General features: G+C 36.0%; 1 protein-coding gene across 1 annotated transcript in view; it reads left to right on the top strand.

Annotated features, from left to right (window-relative positions):
- The window catches only part of htr7c (5-hydroxytryptamine (serotonin) receptor 7c), a 44,149-nt gene extending 24,860 nt beyond the window's left edge, over positions 1–19,289 (top strand). The window contains exon 2 of the mRNA XM_084413965.1: positions 16,708–19,289. Coding sequence (XP_084270091.1) covers positions 16,708–17,455 — 748 coding nt within the window. The 3' untranslated portion in view covers positions 17,456–19,289. The remainder of the gene's footprint in view (positions 1–16,707) is intronic.
- Positions 19,290–19,647: the final 358 nt, after the last annotated feature.

Here is a 19,647-nt window from a genome sequence, read left to right as displayed (position 1 = left end):
CATTGGCATGCCAGAACAGTATGTTAAGAATCTTGATAAAGATAATGGAATTGTTAAACATAAACATTCTTTAAGGCAAGAAAGATTATACTTAACCCTATAAAGCCTACTGTATCATATTTGATATGAATATTTCGAAGGCCTCAACATTATCAAAACTTTGCTAAAAAGCTGTTGTACACAATTCACTACATGCAGTCTGTCGTTTGATTTACAGTTTATACTTTTTAGCAAGTAAAAGCTTGACATAAAAAAAAAGTCTTTTTTTTAAATGAAAAGATTTTTTGAAAACCAACTTTTGCGAATTAGTCCTATGTTTTTGGCCCAATCGGAACCGAACCAGTGCAGCAAGATTCTCTCTGATTGTCAATAATTATATAAAAAAAACGTCTCTAAGGGCCACCAAACGTTCGAAGTGGGAGGAGCCACTTTTGCTAAAATGGCTGTAACTCATGAACGGAATGAGATATTTTCACCAAATTTAGCGCACATATGTAAGACCTCATTCTGTGGTTGTGTGAAAAAACATGTGTATTCCACGCGATTTTTTTCACAAGCCCACGACATTCATACCGCATGAATTCCTCATTCTGGGCGACTTTGCGTCTGTCTGGGACCGCCACCGTCAATCATATCGGTCGTTAAATATTGGATATTATTTAAAAAAACAACTTTGGCGAACTAGTCTCGACGTCGATAAAGCCCCTGCGGCACATTACTCGGGACTCTCTAGGTCAGTAATTAGAAACATGTTGAACTTTGGTCTTTGGATAGCTATAGCTGAGTCATTTAGAAAATAGGCGTTAAAAAAACACTATATTTACTCTAAGTGATTACATGCTTGCTGAATAAAACATAATACCTTTTACGCATTGGCTTAAAGGCCTTAAAGCGCTTGAACCCTGCTTTTCTTCATAGGCACATATGCATTTTGGTGCAGTTGGTGATATTTCAACGCTATCTCACGACCAATTCGTACGAATTCGTACGAATGATAAAAAGTTGGCTAATTCGTACTAATTCGTACGACCTCACTCGTACGAATTTGTACGATTTGTCTAAACCCACGTGATGGGTAGGTTTAGGGGCGGGGTCAGGGGTAGGTCATTCGTATGAATTCATACGAATTGGCCAATTCGTAAAATATGTACGATTTTGCAAAAATCTAATAATTCGTACGAGTCAGGTCGTATGAATTCGTACGAATAAGCCACCTCGTAGAATTTGTACGTTTTCCCGTGAGATCGGGCTAGATATTTATGACTTTTTTTTTTTCTTTTTTTTTAGATTAAATTCTGATAGCTTATAATGTAAATCAAATTGATGTGAAATCTTTTAATGTTTTAATGAGTTTTGTTAAGTAAGCAAATGAATAACTTTTATATTCTTATTAATAATTTAAGATGAACACTTGTTGGACTGAAGTTACTTGCCCTCCACAATAAAAACTTTATATTTGCCTATGAATAAAATTGAGTGTTTTGATCCTCCATGAGTATGAACTCCACATACTCCTATCATATTTTCATCCTGTAAAAAAGCAACTTCATATTTTCCAGTATGCAAAACCTTTTGAGACTCAAATACTTCCAATTTTCTTGAAACTATAGGCTACATAAAAAAACAATGTCAGACCAACAGAATTGCCCCAAATATTGTCCCAACTAGTCAAACAGTACTTCATATGCGCTGAAATGTAAAGTTTTAACTTTTTTACTCTTGATCACATAAATTCACGTTATTTTATTTCATTCTATTGAAATAGCCGCAAGTGCTGAAGGTCACTTTATTTGACTAATTAAAATTGTGGGGAAACGCAGCACTGTTTTACTTGGTCAAAACAATCATATTAAGAATACGTTTGAGTGTGTTGAAAGTTATATTAGAACGTTACTCTGTGTGTTCGCTCAGTGGCTGGTATGAGACACTTGTTGCACACTGCAATAAGCTAGATCGATATTAGTATATCATATTAATATAAGCTGGATGGCTTGATTTGCTAAATGACATGCAATTCATTTTAAAAAAATACATTGTACAAAAATTGTACAAAAGCCTTTTCTGATTGTGCTATGTTAACCACTTGACAAAATATTGTTGTCTCTTTGAGGCATGGTACTCGTGGTAAATCAAGAAACCGAGATTCAAACAATAAGAATAACCGTGTTGAGCTATATAACAATGATTCGTTTTCTGTCGATAAAGGCATCCAAACAATTGCTCCTGTCTAATAAAACACATAATAATATATTAAAGCTTTGGTGTGTCCGGAAATTAAGGGCTTCATTGACAAGGTGACGCAATGACACGAGCATTACACTGGTGGAAATAGCTGATTTCTCAGCAAAGAAAGTCAACACAATATATATATATATATTGTTTTGGTTTTTGGATATTTTAATCCAAAAATCTTACCTTCAACTTTTTAACTGTCCTATAAGACTATATAGCTTTCAAAACAACAAATTAATTTGTTGTGTTACTAATCGAAATCTGTTGTTGTCTTGTATTCATTGGCTAAATGAGGCATTTTGCATTCAGTGAACGGAACAATTTAAAATGGACAAAAGTAGCTTTACTCAGTACATTTATTAAGGCAATAGTTGAGAGAACTTAAAAATCTGAACACATCAAGTTGCCTTGAATTTTTATTGGATTTTTGGATTTTTTTGGATTTTTTTCTGACACAAATGGATCGCTTTGGTTTAGAAGGCCTTTATTAACCACCTGGAGCAGTATGGATTACTTTTATGATTGATGGGTGCATTTTTTTGGGCTTCAAAATCTCGACCCCCATTCACTCCCATATAAAGCTTGGAAGAGCCAGGACATTTTTAAATATATCTCCTATTGTGTTAGTCTGAAAGAATATAGTCATATACACCTGTGGTGGCTTGAGGATGAGTAAATTATGGGAAATTTTTCATTTTGGGTGAACTATCCCTTCAGGTTTTCTCCACCATGTATCCTGTCTTCATGAAGCTCAGACTAGTGTATTCGAACATGACATTTTCTAACACAAATATATTATGCATTCATCCTGTCTGTCTGGCACAGCACTAAGCATTTAGGATGACAGCTGCTGCTTGTGTGCATATTAGCAGCACTAAGGAAATTTGTTCAATTAATTATCTTAATAAATGAGGAGGTATTGGTGTTTGTCGCTAATAAACTCTGTAGGACATGTGTCATATGACATATTTAGAGAGCAATTAGCTCCTGAATATGCAATGCACAATTACGTGGGAGGTTTTATAAGGCCTATAATACATCAAAATAGAGCTGTTTAAATATGGCTGCAAATGGGACCGTTGATCTATTCCCTGTGCTTTTTGTTTTCATGAATTTTCCCCAAGGACCACCAATATGTGAGTGTTTTTTTAGCCACATCTGTCACAGCAGAATACATTTGGCAATGAACCATCTTGTTTTATATGAAAGTGTCTTAAAATTACTTATTCTTCCTTCTAAGTCATATATTTAATATTCCAGGTTCAATACAACTTAAGTTGTTTTTGCATGTAGCTCTCAGTGCATTTACATTTATTCATTAAGCAGACCATTTTGAAGAAGGATAATTCTATCTATCTATCTATCTATCTATCTATCTATCTATCTATCTATCTATCTATCTATCTATCTATCTATCTATCTATCTATCTATCTATCTATCTATCTATCTGTCTGTCTGTCTGTCTGTCTGTCTATCTATCTATCTATCTATCTATCTATCTATCTATCTATCTATCTATCTATCTATCTATCTATCTATCAAAACATTTAACAAATAAGTTAAAAAAAATAGACAAATCAATATGAAGTAAAAGTATAATATTTAAACCCAACTGAAAGCTAAGTTTCAGTATTTAAATGGTTTATGCATCCTGCCAATATTTTGGTTACACTGTAAAAAAAAATTACATCTCCAAGTCAAAAATTTCAAGTGACCGATAACATCTACATTTTTCAATTAGTCTGACGTATTATTTCTCATTGAGCCAATGTTAACAGACTATTGCAACAAGAATTTCACTTGGGCCAATTGAAAAATTTAGATGTTATCGGTCACTTGAAATTTTTGATTTGGGAGGGTTAGAAATTTTTTACAGTGTATTATTGCTAAAAACAACTTTGTGGCATGTCCCCCTGGTGGTTTACAAAGATAAAAAACCCATCAACAACATTTCCATCAGTAGTACACGACTGATAAAATGTATACTTAAAATGTATACTTATAAAATGTATACAATGGAAGTTAATTTGGGTAAAAAGCACAAATGTAAAGTAAAATGTAATGAAACTAGATGTAATGAACCTTTAAAACAACTTTAAAGTTCAAATATCACACAATTTTATATGAAAGAATTGTTACAGAAGCAACAACAAAATTGAGTGACGAATTGAGAGACGAATTAAAACTATTCCCTGTAATCGACAGCAGGCAGCTGTTGTCGACGGCTGAACTTGTATTGAACTTGGATCATTTCTTTAAAAATAGGCTTGTCTTTTTAGCCAACTCTGCTTAGAGCTGTTTTATAGAGAGGCTGAGTTTGAAATTGTGCTCTTCTCTTAATAATACCATGCATGCATCCAATGAACGCCTGAGTTCACTTAACATGTGAGTCTCCGATATATCCTATCACTTAAATGGAGCTCCATTCCTCAGTAACTCTTTAAAATGTCAAGCTTTGTGAAAAGGGTCAATCTGTTTATGAGTTCAATCCTGGGTCTTTGCCACTAAAAGGTTTACAAGTCACTTTACACAGTTGTCATACGACTGCATCTCTTTTACTCAGATGACGAATGTTCTGTAAGAAACAAAGTCAAAGGCAGGTCAAACACGAGTGCTTAGGCCTCATCCAAAAAGTGCTTTTAAGCTCAAGGTTATGTTCATGTGCCGTGAGATACAAATATGAAGTCAGTTAAAGGTGTGTGGTTGTGTAATTGAATCTGGCAGTGCTTGCCAACTGTGTCCATAAAAAAAAAAACACAATAACAACAACACAGCAACAGCTTCCCATAGGGAACAAATGAGACTTTACAAATCTCAACAATGCCAATGTGCTCGGATTTGTGAAGTCTGCAATGACAAATGAGAGATTTTAAACATTAAGAACCGTAATAATGTGACATAATTTAAAATGACTCTTTTCTATTTTAATATATTTTTAAGTCATTCTTGTGAAAAGACCAGCATTTACTTGAAATAGAAATCTTTTGTAACTCATTATAAATTCAATATGGTAACACTTTACAATAGGTTCATTACTTAACATTAGTTAATGTATTAACTAACATGAACTAACAGTGAATCCATTCGTTACCGTATTTATTAATCTTTGTTAATGTAAGTTAAATCCAGCTGTTCATTGTTAGGTCGCTGTGCATTAACTAATGTTAACAAATACAACCTTGGATTTTAATAATGTGTTAATAAATGTTTAAATTAATTATAACTAAGATTAATAAATGCTGTAGAAGTATTGTTGATTCTTATTTCATGTTAACTAAGGTAGTTAACTAATGTTAACTAATGAACCTTATTGTAAAGTGTTACCTTCATTATATATCACAAAATATCTTTACTGTCACTATTAATCTAATTTAAATCTTTTTTTATATATATATATACATCTTACTGACCCTATATAAAACATCTGGGTTCAATATTTTTGTATCATGATGATACAAAAATATTACCCAAAGGGGAGACGTTAGTCTCACATGGAAAGAATCTACTTGTATTCAGATAAATATTGTCTGTCTTATTTATAATCTGAAAATAGCCAACGGTTTTGTCCCTGACCTAAAAAAATACTAGCTGTAGCCTGGACAGAGACCAAACATACCACTAAAGCTCCTTGGATTTGGGTATGGATTATTGAAAAATACACTGAATGAGGAACAAAGACAGGTATAAACAAAAAGAAAACAAATGTCATTAAATATTCTAGTACTGTTGTACATTCAGATTATGAATCCATAGAGAGGGACTTAGAGAGAGAGTCTCATAAGGAAAACATCGCTGTAGCTTTTTTTAATCTGGCATCACTAAAACGGTGCTGTGGTCCATTTTCCATCAAGCCTCTGCATTTCTTGGCTTTAGGCTCATTTGCGATGCCAAACAACTCATCTTGTGTGTAGACGAGAGTAGGCGGCTGCAGGCAGAGAACTGAAAAAGGAGCTGTCAAGTCGGACAATTCTCACTTTTTGTAGTGGAATAGATACGTAAGCAAAAGCAGAAATCCTTTGCCCTTAAGATATTTTTTCTTTTTTTGCTGATGAAGTGAATGCATTTATCTATTGTGCAGATATTTTTAGTTACAGTATACTGTAAGAATGACATAACTCTAAGTGAATTACATAAGTGTGATCGCCGTGTATTTGGCACAAAATGCATCATGCACATGCACAGTAAGCATACGTTACACCACTCCACTACAAACTTAACCGATAAGTCACATTAATTTGACAAATTAATTCACAAATAAAGTGCCATAAAATTGGCCTTTATGTATAGAGAAAGAGAATGTCAGAAGCAATCACCATAGAGGTTAAAGTTGTAGGTAGGAGTGGAGAGATGGTGAAGAAACTGTGTTTTGATGAAGAGTTTGAGCTGGAGGAGGAAGATGAAGGAGCAGTGGCCACACTAAATGCCTTTGCTTGACTGTTTTTTGTCCTCTGTATGTCACTTTTCATCAGTTCATTCAGAGACGGACCTGTGTGCATTTCCCTGCCATGTCTCATCATCCATTTACCCGGTCTCTGCAGCACTTTAGCCTGGACTTTACTCTTTCTATCTCCAAGCAAGGAAGACTTCACAATAAACTAGAATTGATGGTCTAATATTACAAAAAAATCAAGAGAAATGTAAAATGGCTTTCTGTAGCTGTGATGATTGTGATGGGATTACATGCAGTCGTTCTGATAAGTTCTGATAAAACAAAAATACAGTATCAGGGGTGTTATAATCACGTGCTATTAAATATCCGTCTGTGCAATGAATACATTTAACACAGTAGCATGCGTGCGATACAGTTTTGCATGTGTGTGAGACAGAGCCGCTTGTTTGTGTTAAGTGAGCATTTGTTGTGTGCTTGTAAGAGTGTGAGGTTATCTATGGCTGCACGATTGACTGAAATTAAATTGAAAATGCAAAATCCCAAAGTTTTAAAGGGGTCCTTGATTATGATTTTACTGGAACGAGCAACTAAGCGATAAAGATGCCTTTGAAGAGTGCAAAATGTTGTGCAGTGCCAGGTTATGGAGAAACACGGTGGCTGCATTGGATTTTCAGAGAGCCTGAAATGCATGGTGATGTGAAAATAATCTGTTATTTAAACTGTGATTAAATTATGTATAGAAAGCGATCAAAGAACGCTCCCTTTGATCTCTTTCATGCCACAATCTAAATATAATGCAATAATCAACACTTCTCACTTTTAATAAATCATGAGAACTGTAAAAACATGCTAAAAAACATTTTCGAGAGAATTCCACATGTAATACTTAGCTATTTCCATATGCAAAGATGTTAGCCAATCACAGCAGTGAGCATTTACACTAAAGTCTCACAGCAGACACGCCCCTTAAAACAGAGCGTTCAAATCAGAAGGCTAAAATCAGAGTAGGAAAAATGCCTTTTATTTCTAAATTATGAAAAACAAATTATGTAACACTCATACTAAGTGCACCCCAGGAAACATTATAAAATAATAAAATAACGCAGTTCATGACCCCTTTAATTAAATAAGTATATGCACAGTGTGTTTCATGGTGAAACGGGTCGATCTGTTCGCAGTGTTGCTCCATCTCTGCAAGAGCTTTGAGTTTGAATCACTTTAATGGATGAAAATGAAAATCATTTATTCAACCTCAAGTTGTCCCAATTCTGTATGAGTTTACAGACAGTTGATGGTAGCCATTGACTTCCATAGCAGAAAAAACAAAACAAAAAACGATGGAAGTCAATACCGTCAAATTTCTGGTTAACATTCTTTAAAATATATATTGTGTTCAACAAAAGAAAGAAACTCATACAGGTTTGTAAAAACATGAGGGTGAGTAAAGGATGACAGAATTACAATTTTTGGGTGAACTATCTTTTTAACGACGTGCATTTGAAGAAGCAACACGCACCAAATATCTATCCAAGTTTGTAATGAGAAGTTTACAAACCTCTTGTCCAACTAAAGAGAACATTTAATGACAAACTCACTTTGTAACAACAGTCTTAAATTCTTAATTCTAAAATAACTTCCTTTCAGTTCAGTTCAGGCAGTAAAGGCCATGTCGATTAGCATTATAGCCTATAAATATACTTTATTCTTATGAAAATGTCTAGAACACAGATAAACCATATATGTATTGTGTGTCAAAATGTCTGTACAGCGATAGCTTGATTTCTTTTCCATATAAGGGATTTCCTGAAATGTCATACGTTTTTTATGACTTCTCTGAGTCTCACTTGTGGACTTTCTGCACGATGGCGCCCTCCAACTACGAGTATGAATGAAACAGACATTACATAATCTGTGTCCTCAATAATGATAACAACACCCTATTTTGGAAAAAATAGGAAAAATAATAGGCTTCTCTTTAAATACATTTTAAGTAAACATATGCAAATCCATACGTTTTTCTCCAGTGTAGAGAAGTGTACAGGCGTTTTTTCTCTCTCAGTGGATGCATAAGGTTTCCTGACAAAAAATAAGAAATTACCATCACAGATTGTTATCATAATAATTTAATATGAATGACACTTTAGAACCTTTTAATGATTTATAGGAAAATGTTACTGAATGTTAAAATGACTTACTGTTAAGCAAGAGGTGTTAGGTTCCTGCAGTCTGCCATTTTTGGAAAATAAAGCAAAAGTTTGTTTGAAAACATTTTGTGTTAAGGTTTGTATTTTGTGTGCCCTGTATGGAGCATTGATGTCCTTTGTCAGTCACATATGAACTGCCCTGCCTGTGGTTGTTTTCAGAGATGGTAACAGAAATTGTTTTATGTTGCAACTGTGTGGCTGGAGCTACAAAACTTTCATCTTCTGTAGCACCATAGCATTGTTGAACGTTTTTATTGTTTTATTTTATTTTTTATTTTCTGTTTCTGTTGTGAATCTAATAAGAATCAGAGGTCATTGAGAATAATTATAAAACACTCAAAAGTAAAAGGTCTAGATACATTATGATAATGAGAATTTGTGGGGAAAATGTGTCTAATTATCTAGTATATTAAAAATAATGTCAGAATGCAAATATTAATGGTCGTAAAATATGGCTTTATTATCTTTAAACTATAAATGTGTGTGTGTGTGTGTGTGTGTATACATTACCATTTATATTGTAAAGATAAGAAAGACAGAAAGTTCAATTAATCCATCAAAATATGAGGACAATATTTTAAACAAAACTCTAATCTTGGTTAAGGAATTAATCTGACAAACTATTATATTAAATATCAAAACCTCATATATGGTGTCCCCATTTTTTTGTGATTCTCAGTTATGATAGCATATTTTCAAGTGCTTTTAAAGATCTGTGAAGCAGGTGTTTTTTGTTGTTGTTGTTTTTTCATCTAAAAGTGGTACTTGAATATTCCATTGTCTCTCGTACCAGACACAAAAAGATGAGCCATAGCAGTATTGGGAAAACATTCAAACAGAGATCACTTCACCGCTCTTCTGCAACATAGTGGAAGGGTTAATCCTCTCCATTAACCCGGCCTTAATGTACATCAAAGACCACAGAATGCCCTAAGTAATATCGCTAATGAGAGAAAGAAAAGAAGAGCCAGAAATGTTCTTGAAGCTCATCGAGTTGTTCCCTCTCACTCCTCACTCCTAGACATCTGAAGTATACAACGTGAGAAAAATAATCCTAGCTATTTTTGGGGTACTTTCACTCTAGTGGTTCCCATGGTTACTATATCAAACTGTCATTTAGATGCAATTTAAAACAATGAAAGCAGAAAAATGTTTGATGCTAAGTGGAAGATTTCAGATTCTCTTTTTCATGCACGAAGAAGAATGTTGTGTTTAAATAAACCCTCCAGATTTAGAATGATAACAACATGAAGTTCAAGATTTGAGATTTGCCAAATATACCAGAAAACAAAAGCATTGCCAAAAACTAAAGCCTTAAAGGTGCACTGAGCTTTGTACAACGTTAAAAGAATTGCATGTCTAGAAATCACTGGTACTTTTGACAAATACAGTAATACAGCCACATGAGATCTGTATATGATTAGTGTACCCTGAACCCCTTCTAGCTCAAAAGAACTCATAAGGTCTCTCATAAGAACTTTCTTTTTCATTTTGAAGTGGAAAATTGTACATGTTGTTCAAAGGATTACATGGAAAGGTCAGACTGCATTTTCCATATGACCTAGAATTATGATTAAAATTATAGCCTTGGAAACTCCTGTGCCCTCAGTGTCATTACATAAATAATGGCCATGTTATTTACATGACCCGCAGACCTCTACGTTGCCCTCGGAGTCATAAACCAATGGGTGTTTGACTGCTAAGCTGCTTAAAGGGATGTTGGAATCATTTACTTTATGCAGCTGACGGTGTCTAAGCCAGAGCTGGTGCCATGGAGATTCAGATCTGAATGGTTGAGTTGTCACTGCATATTGCATATAGCGCTTCAGGAATTTTAAATCAGTGTTGCACATGTACTTAACTACATATTCTTTATGTGACTGGTCCTACTCTACCTACTCCAAGTGGGATTCGAACTTTCATCTCTGGCATGAGAGGGCTGGCATGCTAACAAGGACATTAAAGACTTTTCGTGTGTGTAACGGAGATAATTCTTGCCTCAGTTGCGCTCACCCACCTAAACCTCACTCACATCCGGGTCACGGCACCAAATGTAACTGGTCCTACTGATAAAGACCACAGACCACAGTTAAATCTTAGAAATTTAAGATGAAACGCTTGTATTCCTCATTTGTAAGTTGCTTCAGGCTATGTTTACACGGAAACGATCTGAAGAGAAAACGCAAAAGTAGCGTTGCGTTATCACTTTTTATTCTGCGCTTAGACGAGCGTTATGGGGGAAAATCTTGACGCAAAAGTGTGTGAAATTCGATGTAGCGCATGTCTGTGACGTAAACGCGTACGCGACGAGAGCCACCATGAGCAGATCAGTGCCTTCACTGTCTAGCAGACTTTTGCGTTTTTACCGTTTAGACGGGAACGCGACGGTGGAGCGTTTTTAAGATTTCCACTCTGGAGGGTGGTTTCACTTTTTTGCGTTTTTTAAGCCCCAAAAACGCTGTCGCCGTCTAAACGAAAGGCACATCTGAAAAAATATTTTTACGTTTTCATCCGCGAGCGTTCTCGTGTAAACAGGGCTAATCAGGGGTGCCCAATCCTGCTTCTGCCGATCGACTGTCCTGCACAGTTCATCTCCAACCCTAATCAAACACACCTGAAGCAACCAATTAACGTCTTCAGGTCAGGTGTGTTTGATTAGGGTTGGAGATGAACTGTGCAGGACAGTCGATCAGCAGGATTGGGCACCCCTACTTTAGATAAAAGCGTCTTCTAAATGAATAAATGTAAGTCAGGAATTGATTAGATCATTGTGGTTTGCTATTGCTGTGATGTTATGTGAGTGACTGTCACAGAATCAGAACATTCAGTACAATCTATGTCTTTTATTTAGAATACATACAAATGTCATTTACGTATTTTAGTTTGCCAAGAGATTCAAAGCGCCGTTTTTGAAGAGTGTGAATGTGCTCTAGTATGTAAGAACGAGCCTATGATTGAATCTGGAAATAAAGCAAAATAACTGAGAAAAATGAGAAATAGTCCTCAGATGCCATGTCCGTAATTTATCGCAAAACATCTAGCATTAATTTGATCTCAAACAGATTAATTAAAAGTAGTTATTACTCCACCACATGCGTGACATCATTAACCGACGTGGTTGAACGACCAATTTTGCGACGATACGGTTTCGGGAAAAAATTCTGACTAGCTAGTTAATTTCTTCAATGATGCATCGTACTATGGTAGCAAAGCAGCGAGTTATGTCGTTGTACTGGAAATGCACCCCTGGTCTTGTTGTTCATTCCTGAACACTTACTGAACTACCTACCTGCTGATTCCACTGGTGGAATCCTCTCTCAAACTGCCCAATTATCAGTCTGCTTCAGTCGTCTGTGATCATCCATCTGCCAACCATCCAGTCCTCCAGTCACTTCTCTGATCTACCTGATACCGATAAAACTGTCATTTCACAGCCAGTATCACACCAACTATCTTCTCTCCAGTTACTCACCTGTTTGCATCCCTTTCAGTACTTTAATAAACTCTGTTTATGCTCTGTCTGCACTCTTCTGTTTCATGACAATGAACACGTCATCAGAGAAATACTTATACTTATACTAACAGTGCAGAGCCATTCTAAACTCACCGGCTTTGTGAGTTCAATACGACCCCAGCAAGAGTGGCGACTGCACAGAGATTAAATTTAGATCTCTATGGAAAGCACGTTCTTGCATAAGTGTTTCCTGGGGGCAGGGGTCATGGCAATGAGAATCCTTCATCAAACCTTCAAGGGCTGTAATCTTATGCTCTTTAAATGCGATTTAGCCACAACAAACGCAATGGCACCATCAAGGTCAGTTTCCTCAGCAGCAGAAGTGGCAATAATATAATTGATTTTTTTTTTTTTGCTCATGCATTTTTCTCAAATTCTGCGCTCCAGCTCAATTCAACTTGAGTGGGTGCTGATTGGTTCAGACAAGAGCTGCTCAGACAAATGCAATTTGCACCACCGTGCTCTTGTCTCGCTGTAGTATGCCCCTGATGTGAACTTGTGTTTTTTAGAATACTGAATGTCTCGCTTCACTCTCATTCGCCTCTCAATCATCTTGTAAAGTACCACACATTGAGAAGAATTCTGGGAACCGAGATTGAGGCGAGTAAATACATCTGCAGTACACAATGATTTTGATAAAGTTGTTACAATTGTAATTTATATACTTTACTTTCTTTTATTTAATTTTAAAGGTATAGTTCACCCAAACATGAAAGTTGTCATTTGCTCAACCTCATGTTGTTCCAAACCTGCATGATTTTCTTTCTTCTGTGAAACACAAAAGGAGATGTTGAAAATGAATGACTCATGCACTTTATTCCAAGTCTTGTTCAGTCATATGAAATTTAAGTCGTTAGTCACTGAAAATCTTTCCCTCTGATTGTCAAATGTCATCAGTATGATCTGAATATGCACGTATTCAAATTTGGTGCATCACAATCACTGGCAAAACACAGATGAATCAATGTAATTTGTCATTATTGACGTCAAACCTGGTGTGGCATACTGAATATACATGCAAACGTGAATGAGATTGAAGAGCTGTGTATAGGAAAAGCTTAACGTTGAGAAGAATTGGAATATAGCTCATAAGAATGGACTATGATTTTATCAGATTTTGGCTAAACATCTTTTTGAGTTTCATGGAAAAATGTCAAATAGGTTTGGAACGATATGAGTGTGAGTAAATTATGGCTTTTATTTAGCACTTTATTTTGCCAAAGCTATATGCAGAAATCACACTCCGGATTTAAGTTGGCATGAAAATTTGATGTTGCGATAATCTTTTCTTCCCTATTCTGACCAAGTGTGCCGCACAAATCCTGAAAAGTGAAGGCAAAGTATTTAGATCGCCCTCCCCTGGTGGGTGGCTGCAGTATAGGTCTTATAGGTCTCAGTAGGGATGCAAGTCCCCCCCCCAAAAAAAAATTCCAATTACATTTAAAAAAAACTACTTCCAAAGATGGTTTCTGTCATTTTAGGTAGTTCTCATTACGCAGACGTACAGTATGTTAAAGTGTTCGTTTTCCCAGTAAGTTTGGTTTTAGTTAGTTATTTGATGCTAAAACGGGGTGTAATGTCATGATTGTCAGCTGTGCTTGCAATTGAGTGTGCAGGAGCTTAATGTATTTAATATAATGCATTGCTTACACTGTTACTAATTACACAACAGGAGTTTAAAAGACTGATGAGTTCATTGCCTCTACTGATACATTTGTACCCCCAATGCCTAGAAGCTCAGAGCTGAGAACAAGAAAACCAATAAACTGAAGACAAGAAGCCCAGAGTTGACTACACCTTTGATTGAAAGCGTGATAATTGTATTTTATACTTTAATGAATTTGTATTTGCCTTTACATTTTTGTGCATTATATAAAGTAGCCAATTTAAAGAAATTTAATTGATTAAATCAGTGCCTCGGTAGGCAGTTTTTGTATAGTGTTTTAAGGCTTTGAGCTAGAACATTCCACAGAGAAGTCCTCTGACTAAACTGTAAGCAATTTAAAATGCTTATAATTTAAGCCAGACTCGACTTACTCTACCTAACCTGAGAATAATAAGAAAGTTAAAGGTGTTAAAATCCAAGTACACACCGCAAAACACACTGAAGCAGTGTTAGAGATAATTAGATAATTATGTGATTGAGTGATAAATGAGCATTATTGAAGACACCTGATGATAACCACACCAGTAATGTTTTTTCTAAGGTACGTTTATAAAAGCTACTTAAATGTCCCAATTGAACTAAAGCCTAATCCTGGTTTAGTCTAAGCCCTGTCTGTGAAACCAGGCCTAGATCTCTCAAGATCTCAGCAGAAGATTAATTAATAACTCCAAAAACAGCATTACCAGCTTCACTTATTACTAACCAGTTAAGAATTATTGAGAATTAACAGAGGTTTAACAACACTTTAATATCAAGATGTGCAGTCACAGTGCTACTATCATCAATAAGACGTCAACTTCAAAATCAGAGTCTGAATAAGATCAGTGAATGAGAATATTACATTACTTTATCATCATAAGTAGCCAACATCGTCTTATCACATTTTCTCTGGCTGTGCTTGCCATAAACACAGTTACAGCAACCAGAGAAAAACTTTCATTAAAGAATCAAGAGAGAAAATGCTCAAAGCAAACACTGATCACCATAATGACTACACCAACCTATTATTTTCAATAAAACATCAACATCTAAACCTCTATTAATTCTCAACAATTCTTAACTCTTTAGTAATAAGTGAAGCTGGTAATGCTGCTTTGGAGTTATTTAATCCTAATGTCTTCCTTTATCTTGAAAGGAGTTCATCTAAGGCTGTGGCTGAAGTCAGTTATTCTTGCATTTCTCTTTCCTTCAGTGATTCTGCTTGTTATCATCAGGTTTAATAATGAGCTTGATTGAGCTTCATTAATACTCAATCATCACTCAATTAATCACTTAATTGTCTAATTAACTCTAACACTGCTTCAGGGTTACTTTTAACTGTCTGCTGGTGGTTCCATATAAATTCCAAACAGTGTTAATTTAATGGGTTAGGGTCAATATATTATAAAGTTATATTAAAAATATCCTGGCCCTTCCAAGCTTTATTATGGAAGTGAATAGTAACAGAGTTTTAAGCCCCCAAAAAAGCGGATCCATCCATCATAAAAGTAATCCATACGGCTCAGGTGTGTAAATAAAGGCCTTCTGAAGTGAAGCGATGCGTTTTTGTAAGAAATATATCCATAATTATAACTTTACAAACTGTAATCACTAGCTTTTGGATAATGGCTGAACGCGCATTCACGAGAGAGTCGAGTTCCGGCATATGATGTAGACGTAGCGTAAGATTAGGTGAGAGCAGACACCTCTCATGGTTCAAAAAATAGGGCTGGGCAACAAAATTAATCTCCTCTGACATTTCTTTTTAAAAATTCTCGTTTTAGACTTCTAATTCGTGACTGGTGTTTTGTTTTGCTCTATCCTCTGTGCTTCCGCGTTTGACAATACGTCATGCGTCTGTCCAAAGTTTACTCTTCCGCCGGAACTCGACTCGCGTACGGTATTTACCGGAAGCCAGTAATTCTAGTTTATAAAGTTATAAATATGGATATTTTTCTTACAAAGACGACTCGCTTCGCTTCAGAAGGCCTTTATTAAACCCCTGGAGCCGTATGGATTAGGCTACTTTTATGATGGATGGATGTGATTTTTTTTTTTTGGCCTTCAGAATCTCAGTTACTATTCACTCCCATTAAAAAGCTTGGAAGAGCCAGGACTTTTTCGGCTAAAAGAAGAAAGTAATTTACATCTATAGGATGGCTTGAGGGTGAGAAAATTCTGTGATCATTTTCCTTTTTGGGTGAATTATCCCTTTAACACCAAGTATTTTGCAGTGCAGGATCACTCCTGTGCAGACTCGGGCTTCCAACGAAGTAATCGGCAACGACCATTACTGGGATATTGGATACTGGGTTCATTTTCTACAGTGGAAGGAAGCAGAGACAGTTTTTTTTACAGTGTATGATTGCGATATATATCCGAGTGAAATGGCTTCTCCTACAAGAAAAAAAAAAAAGTTGGGTGGGTGGGACTTAATTTTGTCAATAGAGAATTGATTGGATCATTGGATGGTTGTGGTTTGCTATTGCTGTGATCTCATGTGAGTGACAGGTTGTCCCGCCTTCACGCCAGTAAACACGTCATCATAGAAGAGATGTCGCTGCAAGAGTTATTTTGTTATTTTGATTGGATTGGATATGTGCATAGATAAATCATTTATAATAAATACTGCCATATTCCATAAAAAAACAAGAATTGTCAATTTGGAATTCATAATGACAATCACCGCATAATGTCTTATATCTGTTTGTTTGATTGCAGGTATCTTGGAATCACCCGCCCTTTGACCTACCCTGCTCGTCAAAATGGCCAATTGATGGCGAAGATGATTTTTGGTGTGTGGCTTGTGTCGGCCTCCATCACACTGCCGCCATTTTGCGGCTGGGCGAAGAACGTTAACACGGCTGGGGTTTGTCTTATCAGCCAGGACTTCGGCTACACCATCTACTCCACCGCCGTGGCCTTCTACATCCCCATGATCGTCATGCTCTTCATGTACTACAAGATCTTCAAGGCCGCCAGAAAAAGCGGCGCCAAACATCGTTTTACTGACTTCCCCCGTCGGGAACGCCTGGAGACCGTTGCCAGCGAAGCCCTGAGGATGCAAGGCCTAAAACCTCAACACACACCTGGCGTAGCTGAGGAGTGCGCTGCTCTTTCTCGTTTTCTCAGCCGTGAACGACAGAATATCTCAATTTTTAAGCGAGAGCAAAAGGCAGCTACGACATTGGGCGTGATAGTTGGAGTTTTTGGCATTTGTTGGCTGCCCTTTTTTATTCTGTCTACAGCGAGACCCTTTATATGTGGGGTCAAGTGTAGTTGCGTACCAATATGGCTGGAGAGGACGCTGCTATGGTTTGGATATGCCAATTCACTAATGAACCCCTTCATTTATGCTTTCTTTAACCGGGACCTGCGCTCCACTTACAGGGATTTGCTCCGTTGCAGGTACCGGAACATAAACCGGCGACTGTCGGCTGTAGGTGTGCATGAGGCACTGCGGGTTTAAGGTATAGTGATAAAGGATGTAGTCTGGCCCAATTTTGGTTTTCACAAAGCCGAACTATGTGCATTGCTACATCCACTTATTGTTTTTTATAGATAAAGTATGAACAATAAACAGAATCACAGACTCATATTTCTTCAGAACACTCTTTCTGTTATTTCTGTTTCTGTTTCATTAAGGCATAGTTTTGGTCAGTAGTTGTTTTTTCCCCCCCATTTTTTCCCCCATGAGACAACAAGGTATACCATATTAGGCATGATTTCACTGAGGATTAGACTTACTTAAATACTTGGCTAACAATTCAGCACTGATTCTTCAGACAAAACAGGCTACATAACTGAGAAAATATGCATTAAAAAATACTTTTATTTTGTTTAATTCATTAAATAATACAAATCATTTAAACCTATATAAATGTGTATATATTTTATTTTATATAGGCTTACCTGTTATTCTGTTTTCCTTTAATTCTATGGATATATGCTACTGTTTAAATGTTAACGGTCAGTAAGGATAATTAGATTAAGAAATATTTTTATTCAGCAAGAGTTATAATATAATTATACTTCAAATAAAATTGTACCTTTGTATAAAGACCAATGGCTATTGGCTATTTTCAGAACAAATTAAAATATGATTCATGTTTTGACTTAAACTCTCATGAATCAGGGAGAAAGAAACATGTTCATTTGGAATTTCTTTTGTGAATTCAGGTAAATTGGGACACTTTAAATGATAAAAGTTGGCCAAAATTACCTGAAATTCGCACAGCTTGGATAAAATAGTGATATCCTAAAATTATAGCAACAGTACGTTTGCTTTTTGAATTCACAGCAATCAGCTCATTTTTTGCTGTCATAAAGCAACTGGGTGTGATTATAGGGATGCTCCTGGCCGTTATCTTCTCAAAGCTGTTCATTTTCTCATCACAATAGATTCTACAATGTGACACAAAAGTGCAGCCTAAATCTTCACACTTGCTTCCTTACTTTGTATTTAGCCAGTCATTGGTTAAAGCTGCTGGTTCATTTATCTGCATTAAGCTGTGATTATATTGATTTCCCTCCACATGTGAGTGTTCTGAAGAAGTATGTGGCCACCTTAAAGCAGATGTTCTGTACATATCAAGTGACTGAGTCTCCAGAGGAGGAAAAATAAGGGCTTGTGGGCAGTTGTCACTATGAGGCTTGACTGATATTGGAAATCCATCAGAATGTGTGTGTGCGAGAGCGTGAATCCCTGCCTAGAAACAACAAGAGACAGGACACTCACCTTGCTTTTCCGATGATTCAGTCCATCTATTTTAAGAACTTTAAGAACATGGAATAGCCGGCTGTCTTTGATGGAACATCTGACTCAGTGAGCCTTTGTGAATATGCTGTGATCTGGCATTGTCAGTTTTCTACCCATTTTTTGACCTGATGTGGCAATTGGAAAATACTTTCAATGCCTTTAAGTGTCTCCTCAACCATGAATGACAAAACTTGTGGTAAGCAACATTTACTGAGGACTGAATTCCTGTTAAATCTCAAGTCTCTGACTCTTAACAGATAAATTATTGACTGAACAACTTGATGTGGTTGTTTACATACGGAGATCTGGAGGTGAAATGTTTTTGATGTACAGTTGTATATGTGTGTTGCCAAATCTTTGTGAGAAGCTTACAAAGTGTTTATTGTCACAGATTTTAACCATGACACCAGAAACATTGAAATTGCCTGTGCATTTTTGTGAATTACCTTTTCTGAACAAGGACAACACTAAGTGTTTTGCCAAGATTGTTGATGTAAAACAAAGTAAAGATGAAAATGAAAAAGTTAAAGAAATTAAATAAATTAGAAGAAAAAGAAACCAAGGTAGGCTACTCTTTTGACAGTTCTGACTTCTTTAGGGTATTTCTATAAGGACATTCTCATTCTGATCATCAATGTGTCTTTGCTTCATTCCACAGAATTAACTTACTGTACCTGTGGGTTGCACATGATTTCTTGCAATGATTTGTGGAAATTACAAAAATGGCTGGGCATCTAAGAACCTTTGTAAACATAAATAATAATATAATATAAATTGATTATATATTGGAAAACCCTTTAACGGTGCTTTCACACTTTTGATGCAGACCCAGATTTGTTTGACTTCGGAGTTCGGTTTGTTTGGTTGTATTGGAAAATGCAAAATCTAACAATTGGCTTTCC

The sequence above is a fragment of the Rutilus rutilus genome (genome assembly GCF_951802725.1).
Source record: "Rutilus rutilus genome assembly, chromosome: 7".
Classification (NCBI taxonomy): Eukaryota; Metazoa; Chordata; class Actinopteri; order Cypriniformes; family Leuciscidae; genus Rutilus; species Rutilus rutilus.
The sequence above is the reverse complement of the archived record's forward strand: the minus strand, read 5'-3'. Positions and strand labels throughout refer to the sequence as shown.